This window comes from Triturus cristatus, chromosome 12 (genome assembly GCF_964204655.1).
Source record: "Triturus cristatus chromosome 12, aTriCri1.1, whole genome shotgun sequence".
Classification (NCBI taxonomy): Eukaryota; Metazoa; Chordata; class Amphibia; order Caudata; family Salamandridae; genus Triturus; species Triturus cristatus.
Window position 1 is genome coordinate 835950683 of NC_140595.1, and position 13832 is coordinate 835964514.

Genomic DNA, 13832 nt, shown 5'->3' on the forward strand with positions numbered 1-13832 from the left:
AAATCATTGAACATCCTTCCATCTTTGGGGTTCTCTGTGAACATCACATCTGACTCCTGCAAAAGGCTTTAATTGAAGCTGTTCTGGATTTGGTGTAATTTCGATGCTTCCCTCCAGACCCTGGAGATCAAATATTTGAGCTATGATTCTGATGTTTGAGCCTCATCTTGAGTCTCAGTGAAAGTTACTCTTGGCCTCCTGCTGGCAGACTACACCAGATGGCTCATGCAAGCTCTGCATTGGGATCCGAAGTCTCAGTGGGCGCAGCACCGAGGGAACCTGTTGGGGTCCATCCAGGTTTCAGAGGAGACTGCAAAAGACCTGAAGTGGTGGCTGTTCAACCATAATTGGACCCACGGCAGGCCCCTCTCCCTACCCAGATATGATGGTAGCGACGGATACATGGCCTTTGGGTTGTGGAGGGTATCTGGGAGAGGTGGAGATCAGAGGACTCTGGTTCTCTGGTGGAGACCCTTCTTCACATTAATCAATAGGAATTATGGGCCATTCGATGGGCGTTGAGGTTCTTACCTTCCATCATAGAGAGGACGGTCCAGGACTTACGAGAGACAGCACTGCCCTGTGATACTGTAACAAGCAGCATGGAGTGGGGTCCTGTGCCAGTAGACCCTGTGCCTCTGGAACTAGCTGACTCAGTAAGGCATCTTCGTGGACGTGAGCCATCTGACAGGATCTGTAAATGTTAGGGTGGATGAACTCAGTTGGCGACGCCTAATGAATCAGGAATGGCAGATACACTTGAAGGTGGTGCAGGGCGTCTTTGAGTAATGGACAGAGCCTGCCTTGATCTCTTCATCACCACCAAGAACTTGCAACGTTGGAGTTCCCAAGAGGCTCTCTCTCTTAGACACATTCTGCCTAGATTAGAGCACGGGACTCATGTATGCCTTCCCACCACTGCCTTTCCTGTCTGAGTTCTGAAGATCAGGAACGACTGGGCCCAAGTTATCTTAGCTCTGAATTGGTGTGGACTTCCTACAACCTCCCTCCCAAAGAAGTTGATGTCATTCAAGCGGCCAGGTGCCCATCTATAAAATCTGTTTACTCTGGAATAAGTTTGTAGCCTAGTGTAACTTTCGCCATGCAGACCCATTACAGGCAAAGTCGTTGAATGTCCTGCTTTTTGTGCTGTCTTTAGCTCCACAGGTACTTGCCTTGGGCACCGTTAAAGGTTACTTATCAGTCTCTTTGTATTTCCAAGACAATCATCCTTGTTTAAATCACCTGTTGTGATGCTTTTCCTTATAGGTCTTATCCTTATGTTCCCACCCAAATCTCTTGAAATGACACAGTGGTATCTTAACTTGGTTCCCACTTTTCTTATATGTACCTTCTTTTTTATTTTTATTCTTTTCATTAAACAAAAATAGAGCAGCGTATTCACTGAAATTTGTTCACAGGCAAACATGTATTACTAATGCAATGATATAACTGGACATCTCTGTTCCATCCCCCACGATCACAAATCTCCAACCAGGTTGGTTCCTCTTGGAATCTCCCCCCTAATAGTGAAGGCTAGAGGGGTACATATATTCCCCCTGTATGTGCTCCACTTCCCCCATATTTGCTCTCATTTTTTTTATATGTACCTCTTTTGACCCCAATGCATAGCTGTCCCTTACATCTGCCCTTCAAAACATTCTTGTGGTGCCTTTTTATGTCACAGGTAATCGCCCATCTGCCATTTTTTGCTCCACCTCTCCCCTCGAAAGAGGAGGAGAGGCTTCACCATCTGGACCCCAAAAAGAGCTTTGAGCTTTTACATCGATTGTACCAAGGACCTTCAAGTGAACAATCTGCTCTTTGTTTAGTTCGCTGGGGCAAAGAAGGGTAAAGTGGTGCACAAAAGCACAATATCTAGGTAGATAGTCCTCTGTATTGAAATCTGCAATGTAGTGGTCAAGCAGCAGCCTCTGGATGGTCAGAGGACTCAGACGACCTCAGCCAAGTTCAATCACTGTGTTGGCATGCATAGTACTTGTCTTGGAGATATGTCATTTCGTAGCATGGGTGTCAATTCATATGTTCATGAAGCTTTACTGCCTTGATAGCCAGGTCCGGCGGAAGGGGCATTTTTGCCTTTTGGCCCTGCAGGACATTTTAGTTTGAGTCATTCCACTGACCCACCTGGTACTGCTTTTTTATATATTCACATGATGAGGACTCTGCGACTAGCAGTGTCCATCAGAAGAACAAGTTACTTACCTTTCAAAGGCAAGCCCATCTGCGCCCGTCCGCAACCGGAACACGGCCGGCGCCAGTCATGCTGCTGGTTCTGGGAGCGAAAAAGCCATATGCTGGTCTTGAGACGAGCTGATGCTTCTTAAAGCTTGGCCTACCCCAAGACACACTAGTTCGACCCAGCTAAGACCCCACGGCCGCATAGCTGCTGTACATGTGGCCAGATGCTAAATCAAGTCAAAGATTTTAGTACTGGGAAGGGATCTCCCCTGGGCATGGCGATCACGCACAATGATAAAATTAGTGCGTGCCTCGTCAATTGTAGATTACTGCCCAAGCATGCTGAGGATGTCTGGCTAGTGTTAGCAGAAGCTACTTGGGATGTTACGTTTTTAACTGAAATCTGGCTAAATACGGACGCGGTGACAATTGCCCTGGCCATCCCACCAGGTTTTAAAATGTGTTACGCCAATCGAGAGGGCAAGAAAAGGGGGGGAGGGCTGGCCAATATTTTTAAAGACTCTTGGGAGCTAGTGTCCACACCCCACTCCACGTACAGGGAATTGAAGAACTCAATTTTTGCCTACAAATCAACCCCTCATCCTCCCTCGCGGGCATACTCATTGCAGACCACCCGATTGTGCTGCAGCCGCGTGTCTGGATCTGTGCAATTTTATTGCTCATAAATCGGTAGTGTATACCAATTTTATGGCCCTTGGGGATTTTAATTTGCACTTGAATGACCCTAACTGTGCACAAGCAGCGCAGCTGGTCTCGTCTTTAGCGGGAGCCAATCTTATCCAATTGGTGTCCTTCCTGATGCACAAAGCGGGCCACACCCTGGATTTAGTTTTCTCCAACATTACTGCAATCGATATGGAGACTCCCTACCCTTTGGTGTGGTCAGATCATTACCTGATTCCTTTTTCGATTATTCTGTCTAAACCTGGACAAGTTAAGGGCAAACGATCATTATAAAAAGAAACTGGAAAAACCTGACCGCAGCATCTATAAGCCCTATTCTGCAGGACATTTATTCTCGTCTATCCTCTGACCCCAATGCAGATGCGGTTGCTATAAATAAATGGATTGCCGTTGCTGTGGAGTCTGTCGCTCCGGCCAGAGTGGTGAAATCCATTAGACTGTCTCCCTCCGCTCCCTGGTTCTCAAATGCCCTCAAAGAAACTAAAAGCAGGTGCAAACGACTAGAACGCCAGTGGAGAGTGTGCTACTGTGACTTAGCAAAGGGAATCTACAAAAAAGCACTAAAAGATTTTCATAAGTCACTAAAAGCAGCCAGGCGGGATTATATTGTTTCAAGCATCCACAGCGCAGATAACTCCAGTAGAGAGGTTTTTAAAGTGGTCCAAACCTTTTTTTAAGCCCAAAGCAACTGACCTAAGTGATACCGTCTCTAGCTCTGTGCGAAAATATTGCTAGCTATTTTGCCAATAAAATTTTATAGGTCTATGATTCCTTCTCGACATCGGAGTCACCTGAGAAATTAGATATACCTATGGGTGCGGTGGAGGTATCTCCGTTCACTAATTTTACACCTATCTCGCCTCAAGATGCTCTAGCAGAAATTCAAAAATGCCTTTCAGGCGCCCCAGATGATCCATGCCCTCCAAAACTGTGGAAAATGCTGTCCCTTTCCCTGACGGGCAGGCTACTCCATATATGGAACACCTCTCTTGACACGGGCCTCTTTCCAGATAAATGGAAACATGCGACGCTTCTCCCTTTGAGAAAAAAACCAAATGGTGAACCAGGAGACCCTAACAATCTTAGACCTATCTCTCTGCTCCCCGCCCCAGGTAAAATGTTAGAGAAGCTGGTCCAGCGCCAACTGACCAACTTTATTGAGAGTAACAGCGCCCTGCATGATACACAATCAGGATTCCGGGCAGGGTTCAGCACAGAGACCGCTCTCCTTGAGGTGGCAGAGTCAGTAAGATGTTCGCTGGATTCAGGGGCATCAGCGTTGCTGGTGCTCCTGGATCTGTCTGCTGCGTTCGACACTGTCGATCATTCTATACTGGTCCATAGGTTACAAGAGGTGGGCTTTGGGGGGAAAGTGCTGACCTGGCTGACATCATATCTAAGCGGTCGCACCCAGAGAGTCGCCCTACAACCATTTGAATCTAAACCCAAACATCTTTGGTGCGTTGTTCCTCAAGGTTCAGCTCTGAGCCCTTTACTTTTTAACCTTTACCTAGCTCCGCTTTTTCCTCTGATTGCCAACTGGGGAGTAAAAGCGATTTCCTACGCCGACAACACCCAGCTGGTTTTCCCTTTTCAGGAGCAGACGGCAGATGCCTTCAAGAACTTTAAAGGGTGTTTGCGAGACATAGCACTATGGATGAACACAAACAAATTAAAACTCAATGCGGGGATGACAGAAGTTCTGCTTTTCGGTAAGGGCCCAGAGCCAGATCTGTGGTGGCCGTCAGACATGGGTCCTCCGCCGTCCCACGCTACACATATCCGAATTCTAGGTGTGAGATGGGAGGCTGACCTCTCTTTCTCAGCCCAAATTCAGCAGGTCTCCGCTATATGTTTTAGTAAACTAAGAAATCTCCGGAAATATTTACACTTCCTACCGGAAGACTGCGTAAATCCGTAGTCCATGCCACAGTAACATCTAGGCTAGACTACGCAAATGGCTTATATCTTGGCCTCCCCATATACTCTATTTGCCACCTCCAGATGGTACAGAATGCGGCTGCGAGACTAGTCAGACGCATACCATTTCGACACCATGTCTCTCCACATCTACATGAGCTCCACTGCCTCCCAGTAGATAAAAGAATTAAATTTAAGGTCATGACTCTAGCCTACCGGGCCCTCAATGGAAAATGTCCTGGCTATCTGAAGAAAAGACTCTGTCCCTACAAGCAAAATCGAGCGCTACGGTCCAATTCTCTAAATTTGATGTGTACTCCCCGCTTTACGAAAGCACGTCTGGGTGGAAGAGCACTCACTGTTAGAACGGCCACAATGTGGAATCTCCGACAGGCTAATTCAGAAACGTGTTTCAGAAAGGCCTTCAAGACGTGGCTCTTCAGGGCGGATTAGGATGGTTTGTTAGTACCGTAGCCCTTCGGCGCGCAATGCCTGCTGCCTCAGCGCCGGGACACCTCTGTTTGAGGTAGCTGTCACGCTTTACAAGCTCCAGTATTATACATGAACAAAGCAAACCCAACGACGGACCAAGGTCAAGCACTTATATTCCTACTGTTTTCCTTATTACTAAAGTACACTGTGTCTGTGTACGTGGTGCAACAACTTCCAGCATCCGTCGTTGTTAGATGCAGGGCAGGACCAAAGGTTTTTTCACAAAGGAAGGTGCACTCAAATAACCAAGTCCAAATTGATGTGTATTCCAAAGATCTTCTCTCGATCTTCGTATTTATTAAACAAACTAGGCAGCCAACGCGTTTCGTTCCTAACACACAGGAACTTCTTCAGGGCACAAAGTAGGTAACACAAGTAATTCTATTCCATATTCGTAGAGTCAGGGGAAACCCAAATCACAAAGTCGTATCGCACAGTAGGTGTGTAATAGCACATCCACGTGACGTTTTTGTAAAAAGATATCATGCCTTCGTTTTTAAACTTGTGGATGTGCTATTACACACATCCACAAGTTGTGCTTGTGCTATTACACACCTACTGTGCGATACGACTTTGTGATTTGGGTTTCCCCTGACTCTACCTCAACTGGTCAACAGCACACTTAGGCCTACAGGACCTATGGAAAAGACCGCCACCCACGCTAGCTTTATAAATTTGGTAAATAAAACCATCAAACTGGCCTCATTCATTGAGGATAAGGCATTGGCAGGCAGAGCTCATGACTGGTTTGTTTTGCACAGTTAGGACACAGCAATAGTGTGATCCTACTTTCATATGGGGCTCTCCAACGCAGTCAAAGAAACGTTCTTAGGATATAGTCTTGGTATATTACCTTCGCTACCCTGGAAGCCTAATCCAGCCAGCAACTGCGGCTGCTTGTGCAGAATGGGGAGGGAAGATCTGCGGCATTTAATATGCATCAGTAAGGAGTTGCTGAACAAGCAAAGAGTAATGTTGCGACCACTCTTTAATCAAAGAGGAATCTGAACATGCAAGCAGGCGTCTTTGCCCTTAGGAATCTGCAACTAATTGGCCATTTTACGAGGTTCTTAAACAAGGTAGACAAGAAAATAAGTGGAAATGGTAATTCATGTAGGCCATCCAGATGTACAATGAGGTGCTTGTGGAACATTTGCACAAAGGGAAGCCAGATAAATGTTAATGTTTGTACAAAGGATACTACAGAAAAGGGCCACCAGAGAGGCTCCGCAATAACAAAAAAAATAAGAATGGCAGCTAAGGTCATGCATACGGGAAAATCTGGAGCGGCCTAATAAGATTGCACTTCCCAACCAAAAGTATGCACTTTTTGGACGGTTTGGCTACGTTTGCACATATGTTAGATGAACCTGAAGTGACTAATAGGACTGTACTTCTGAACTTAAAAAATGCACTCCACGAATGGTTTGGTTACTTGTTCATGTTGGCCAGGTGGTCACATATTGTAATATAAATAATCATGCCAGGTAGTTGGGGCTGGAAACAGACTTATTTTTAATGTTTTGCTGTTTTGCACATAAGACATCCCAACCCATATAGTAATGCCAACAACACTTATCCTGCCCATGTACGCTGAAGGGAGCCTCTGTCTGCTTAGCAAGAGAGGCGCATGCTATAAACCGCTCACCTCTCATTTAAAAGACAGTCACATTCTTATAGTACTGTTACCAAGCCTGTTAAATTTGTTTTCCTGAAATGTACATCCGTCTTATATCGTAATGTTGTTAATTACAGCAGGCTGTTCGGCCTGGAACTATGTACTTTAAAAATGTTTTGTTATATGCACACACGATAGTTGAATCCTTATTGCAGTGCCAACAACACTCCGCGTCCTGATTGTATGTACTGAAGAAATGTCCCAACTGCTAAGCAAGAAAGATCCACTGTATGAACTTTTTGCTTTTTTGCACAAGTGACAACAGAATTTTTATAGCAACGCCAATACTCTATTTAACCTGCTTCTATGCACTGTGGATGGCCCTTACCTCCTCAGCAAGATTGACATGTGGCCAGGCGTCCCTGCATAGATGATGGATGAAACGTTGCCAGAGCCGACATCAGTTACTGAAATAGTGTTCTTAGAAATGTCTTCATATGTGTAGTCTTGAAAGTGCAACACCACCAACAATAATAATACTCACTTTTTGGATTCTTTGTACTGTGGAAATGGTTTTAGATGACTAGAATTTTTATGGTTTTAATGTTGCAAAGGTTGTGATTAACCATGCAAATAAACTTGAAGTTGGTGAATGCCTGATTAGTTGTTGACTTCTAAGTCCAACAACGTGAAAAGTCCAGATAGAAACTGACGTCAACCGCCATAGGTGGCACTCAGATGTGCCTCTGACGTCACTTCCGTAGCAGGATGGAGTTGGCACAAAGCCTCCCGATTCCACCAGCTGGCGTGCAGGAGCAATGCTGAGAAAAGATGTCGGGATCAAGTCTGGCAACTATTGTTAGTCACAAGGTGAAGAATCTGCATTTAAATAGAGTATCCACCAGAACTTTAATAACTGAACGAAAGTAACCATTTATCAACGTGTGCAGAACTTTGTTTGCCTTTCAATGAATTCCATGAAAGTCCTGTTACGAAGCAGTTGGGCAAGACCAGTGTGGTGCCATGCTCTTTTGCCTCTGTATACAGAATCTTAATTAGACTTCCTGATCACACCTACTTTCCCAGAGCAAAGGTAGGATTCTACATCAGGCCTGACCTCTTTCCACAGCTGGGTCCCCTTTTCTCCAGTTGAGCATTCGGGTAGCCGCAAAGGTTGCGTGTAAATCTTGGAGTAAGTACAGTATTATGATTTTCCTCAGAATAAAGGAGATTCTGCCTTTGATGCTTTGCTGTTTCATTATCTTATCTGGAGAGAGGTTATATTACCATATTCTTTGCATTTAGTTATGTTGTTTTTTTTCTATTGTTATATCAGTAATTACCTCTGCAGTAACTGCATTAAGAAAATTACTGTATCTGGATCCTACTCTTGCATGATTGGGGGGATTCATGGAGGGCCTAGTGAAGAAGTTTCCTCCACTCAGAGATCCACCTCCTTTGTGAGAGCTTTACATTGTTCTCTCTAAGCTAGTGCGCTCTTTTTTAACTCATGCCTAAATGCAGTCTCTGATACATAATGTTGAAACTGATTTTTCTCAAAGCAGTAATCCCTGCTCAAATAGTTAGTAGATTCATGAGTGTTCTGTGAACTGATCCGTATTAAGGCTGCATGGCTTACTAGTATTTTATGTCAAGCAGACCGTTAACTTGCTTCCATTCGGAATGCTTTGAACATGTAGACCAAACTCTTAGCATGTTTTATGTAAAGAGTAGTGATGCGTTGCTGAGAGATTTTTTATTTTTTTATTTAAAGTAGTATAGTATGGACCTGGCCAGTAACAATGAACACGAGCAGTTACCAAATAAACGGTGAGAAATTAGTGTAGGCCATAGAGCCTCTCAATATAAACACACATACCTAAGTTAAGTATATCTGTGACATAATATTTTTTCGTTTTCCTACATGTATGTAATTATGGCTCCAGCTACAATGCTGTGGCCCATATAGCCACAGATACCGGTCTGTATCTCAGGGCTCTCATAGATGCTTGTTGATGATTGAGTGAGCCGTCCTGAGGCTGTGGCCTGCTTGTCAATAATTGAGAGAGCAGCACACCTAGGGTTGTGGCCTGCTTGCTGATAATTGAGCGAGCAGACGTGGAGCAGGGGCCTGCTTGCTGATAATTAAGGGAAAAGACCTGGGGCTGTGGCCTGCTTGTTAATAATTGAATGAGCATACCTGGGACTGTTGCCGACTTGTTGATTATTGAGTGAGCGGACCTGGGGCTGTGGGTTGCTTGTCGATAATTGAGTCAGCAGCAGCCCTAGGATTGTGGCCTGCTTGTTGATAATTGAGTGAGCAGACTTGGGGCTGTGGCCTGCTTGTTGATAATTGAGTGAGCGTGGCTGTGGCCTGCTTGTTGATAATTGAGTGAGCGTGGCTGTGGCCTGCTTGATGTTAACTGAGTAAGCAGACCTGGTACTGTGACCTCCTGCTCAATAATGGAATGAGCAGACCTGTGGCAGTGGCCTGCTTGTCAATAATTAAGTGAGCAGTTCTGGGGCAGTAGCCTGCTTGTTGATAATTGAGTGAGCAGCCCTAGGGCTGTGTCCTGTTAGTTGATAACTGAGTGAGCAGACCTAGGGCTGTGATCTGCTTGTTAATAACTGAGTGAGCGGACCTAGGGCTGTGTCCTGCTTGTTGACAATTCAGTGAGAAGACCAGTGGCAGTATCCTGCTTGTTCATAACTGAGTGAGCGGACCTAGGGCTGTGGTCTCCTTGTCTATAATTGAGTAAGCAGACCTTGTGCTGTGGCCTCTTTGTCAATAATTGAATGAACAGACCTGGGAGAGTGACCTGCTTGTCAGTAATTGAATGAGCAGACCTGGGACAGTGGCCTGCTTGTTGATAATTGAGTGAGCAGACCTGGGGCTGTGGACTGCTTGTCAATGCTTGAATGAGCAGACCTAGGGCTATGGCCTGCGTGTTGATACTTGACTGAGCAGACCAGGGACAGTGGCCTGCTTGTCAATGTTTCAGTGAGCAGACCTGGGGCTGTGGCCTGCTTGTTGATAAATGGTGAGCAGACCTGGGGCTGTGGCCCGCTTGTCAATGATTGAGTGAGCAGACCTGGGGCTGTTGCCTGCTTGTTGGTAATTGAGTGAGCATGGCCGTGGCCTGCTTGTTGATAATTGAGTGAGCAGACCTAGGGCTGTGTTCTGCTTGCCGATAAATGAGTGAGCGTACCTTGTGCTGTGGCCTTCTTGTTGATACTTGAGTAAGCAGACCTGGGGATGTGCCCTGCTTGTTCATAACTGAGGGAGCGTACCTAGAGCTGTGGTCTCCTTGTCAGTAATTGAGTGAGCAGACCTGTGACAGTGGCCAACTTGCTGATGATTGAGTGAGCAGACCTAGGGTTGTGGCCTGCTTGTTCATAACTGAGTGACTGGACACAGGGCTGTGGCCTCCTTGTCCATAATTGAGTGAGTAGACCTGGGTCTGCTTGTTGATAACTGAGTAATCAGACCTGGGACTGTGGGCTGCCTGTTGGTAATTGAGTGAGCAGACCTGGGGTTTTGGGCTGCCTGTGGATAGTTGACTGAGGTGACCTGGGACAGTGGCCTGCTTGTTGATAATTGAAGGAGGGGACCTGGGGCCATGTCCTGCTTGTGGATAATTGAGTGAGCAGACCTGGGACTGTGGCCTACTTGTTGATACGCCAGTGAGCAGACCTGGGGCTTTGGCCTGCTTGTTGATGACTGAGTGAGCAGCAGTCCTGGGGCTGTGTAATGAATGTGCTTTTCAGTAAAAGGACACACCCAAACCCTGCACTCCCACCTGGGAGGCAAATTTACCACTGCACCTTTAAACTATACACGTTTGCACAACACTCCCACTCTGGAGGTAAAAAGACAAATTCAGGTGCCTTTTAAAATAACACACACGTTTATTAATGCAATGTTTAAAAAGGCAGGCTGAATATATCAGTAAATGCAGATTCCCAAGTATCAATTAACTACAACGAACAATTAGAATAAAATGCAGTATATACAGGTAGCAAAGAGTAGAAAATATATACAAAATGGTTAGGAACACCTCACCGATTGAATTTGCGTCATCCTTGCCAGCTCAAGCTTGGAAAGCCCGTCAAAAGCCCAGGAAGGGGTTTTAATCAGGACTCAAGTTCCGTCAACTTCACAGCAATACGTCTATTCTGTGGTGAACTTCCACCTGGCCCCCAAAGGCTCCCAGCTTTAATACTATTACTTAATGTGAGGCAAAGCTTCTAGAAAACCTCGCCCCGTCCTTATTGGAAAAAACCGAGCTGGCTGTACCAGTCTGCATCAAGGCCAAGACGGAGGCTGGCCAAGCTCCCGTATTTTGACTTTGAGGCAGAGTTGCACATTCTACAGATAATATCCAGTTCACTCTGGTCAGTGAGGAGCAAAAAGCAAGTGAAGAGCAGAAAGACCTTGAATATGAATCGCAAGCACTGCTGTGCACGCAGAAATAAGGTAAAGTCAGACATGAGGCCATGTCAAAGCCAATAGTCAAAGTCAGCAAACAAAATTACATGAGGCCATGTCAAAGCCAATAGTCAAAGTCAGAAAACAAGATGACATGAGGCCATGTCAAAGCCAATAGTAAGAGCTCATAATTCTCACCAATGTACAACACAATGCGTGCACCACCGCTCAGAACACTGCACTTCAAAACCAAAGAGTGCATTCCACACCTCTCTCTCCCTCTCACGCTTTCAAATGCACATCCCACTCCTTCTATTCTTGGCAAGACAATTCTACTCCTTGACAACTCTCACTGAAAGATAGAAAGATTTCAAGAAAGAAGAGAAGCAGGCATATGCAGGGCCGTCTCATATATCCGGGCTAGAGTAAAATAACACACTAAAGTCAGCTAAAATGGTGGTAGTTGAAGGTCATCATAGGGTGCCAAACCACAAGAGGGCCTCTTTCACTACAGGCTGTGGCCTGCTTTTTGATAATTGAGTGAGCAGACCTAGGGCTGTGTCCTGTTAGTCGATAACTGAGTGAGCAGGCCTAGGGCTGTGCACTGTTAGTCGATAACTGAGTGAGCAGACCTGAGGCTGTGGACTGCTTGTTTATAATTGAATGAGTTGACCTAATGCTGTAGACTTGCTTATGAATATTTAAATGAGCAGACCTGGGGATGTGCCTCGTTTAGAAGTATTTGAGTGAGCTAGCATAGGTCTGCTGCTTGTACAGAGATACTTGAGTCAGTAGGCCACAAGCCGTGATCTGCGTGATCAGGTTTCTACTCTGGGTGGTCTTTTGTGGCTTTTACTATTCACCTATTGATTCTTCAGAAAATGCCCTTGTTCTTGTTTTCACCACTAACCATACTGTTCTCTCTCCACCTTGCTAGCTAACCTGGATAGCACTAAAGGTAATCAATGTGTGCCTGTTATGATGCATTCACCACATTCTGCCATTATTTTGCCTTACTGAAATTGTTGCGAACAACATTTGCAAAATACTACTGCTGTATTTCATCGGGGGTTATGACTTATAATGCATGTCTGAGCAGAGAACTCGTACTGCATTCTCTTCACTGGAAGCACAAATCATTTTTCGTACACTCCTATATATAACCCCTCTTAGGATCGTAAGCACTGTTTTTAACGCACTCCCAGGTGTAACCGCTAATAGGATAATAAGCACTGTTTTTAAGCGCACTCCCAGATGTAACGGCTATTTGGATGATAAGCACTGTTTTTAAGCGCACTCCCAGGTGTAACCGCTATTAGCATAATAAGCACTGTTTTTAAGCGCACTCCCAGGTGTAACCGCTATTAGCATAATAAGGACAAGCACTATATAATCAGCGCACCGTTTTTAGGAGAAGAAACACTGTATGCAGTACGCTTCCATATATAACCACTCTTATGAGAAGCATTTGGTGCATCACACTCTCCTATACAACCCTCATTAGATGAGAAGCAGTGTGTTCGCCATCCTCCCATATACAACCCTCATTAGATGAGGATTGTGCGCACCGCACTCCCATATACAACCCTAATAAGATGAGAAGCAGTGTGTGCCCCACACTCCCATACACAACCCTGATTAGATGAGAAGCAGTGTGCGCACCACACTCCCATATACAACCCTCATTAGATGAGAAGCAGTGTGCGCACCACACTCCCATACACAACCCTCATTAGATGAGAAGCAGTGTGTTCGCCATCCTCCTATATACAACCCTCATTAGATGAGAAGCAGTGTGCGCGCCACACTCCCATATACAACCCTCATTAGATGAGGATTGTGCGCACCACACTCCCATATACAACCCTCATTAGGTGAGAAGCAGTGTGTGCACACCACAATCCCTTATAGAACCGCCATTAGGTGAGAAGCAGTGTGTGCACACCACAATCCCTTATAGAACCGCCATTAGATGAGAAGCAGTGTGTGCAGCACACACCCATATACAACCCACATCAGATGTGAAGCAGTGTACAAAGCTCACTCCCATATACAACCTTCATTAGATGAGAACCAGTGTGCACGCAACACTCCCATATACAACCCTCAGATGAGAAGCAGTGTGTGCGCACCAGACTCCCATATACAACCCTCATTAGATGAGAACCAGTGTGCACGCAACACTCCCATATACAACCCTCAGATGAGAAGCAGTGTGTGCACACCACACTCCCATATACAACCCTCGTTAGATGAGAAGCAGTGTGCGCGCAACACTCCCTTCTACAACCCTCAGATGAGAAGCAGTGTGTGCACACTACACTCCCATATACGTGCTGGTTGTGTGTGTGAAACTCTGTCCATTGCCTTTTAAAAAACGAAATATTTACATACTGATCTTATTTTTGTTATTTGCACTACTTTGGGGGGACTGCTGCTGGGAATCGTTTTTTATGCTGCTTTTAA

The 13832-nt window shown here is 45.5% G+C and overlaps 1 protein-coding gene across 4 annotated transcripts in view; it reads left to right on the top strand.

Annotated features, from left to right (window-relative positions):
* Positions 1-13832, top strand: part of CAMTA2 (calmodulin binding transcription activator 2) — a 1245102-nt gene that overhangs the window by 1114583 nt on the left and 116687 nt on the right. For 2 of the 4 annotated variants that reach the window (XM_085638475.1, XM_085638476.1), the window contains exon 21: positions 12304-12324. The exons of the other annotated variants lie outside the window; for them this stretch is intronic. In XM_085638475.1, coding sequence (XP_085494601.1) covers positions 12304-12324 — 21 coding nt within the window. The remainder of the gene's footprint in view (positions 1-12303; positions 12325-13832) is intronic. 4 annotated transcript variants of the gene reach the window in all.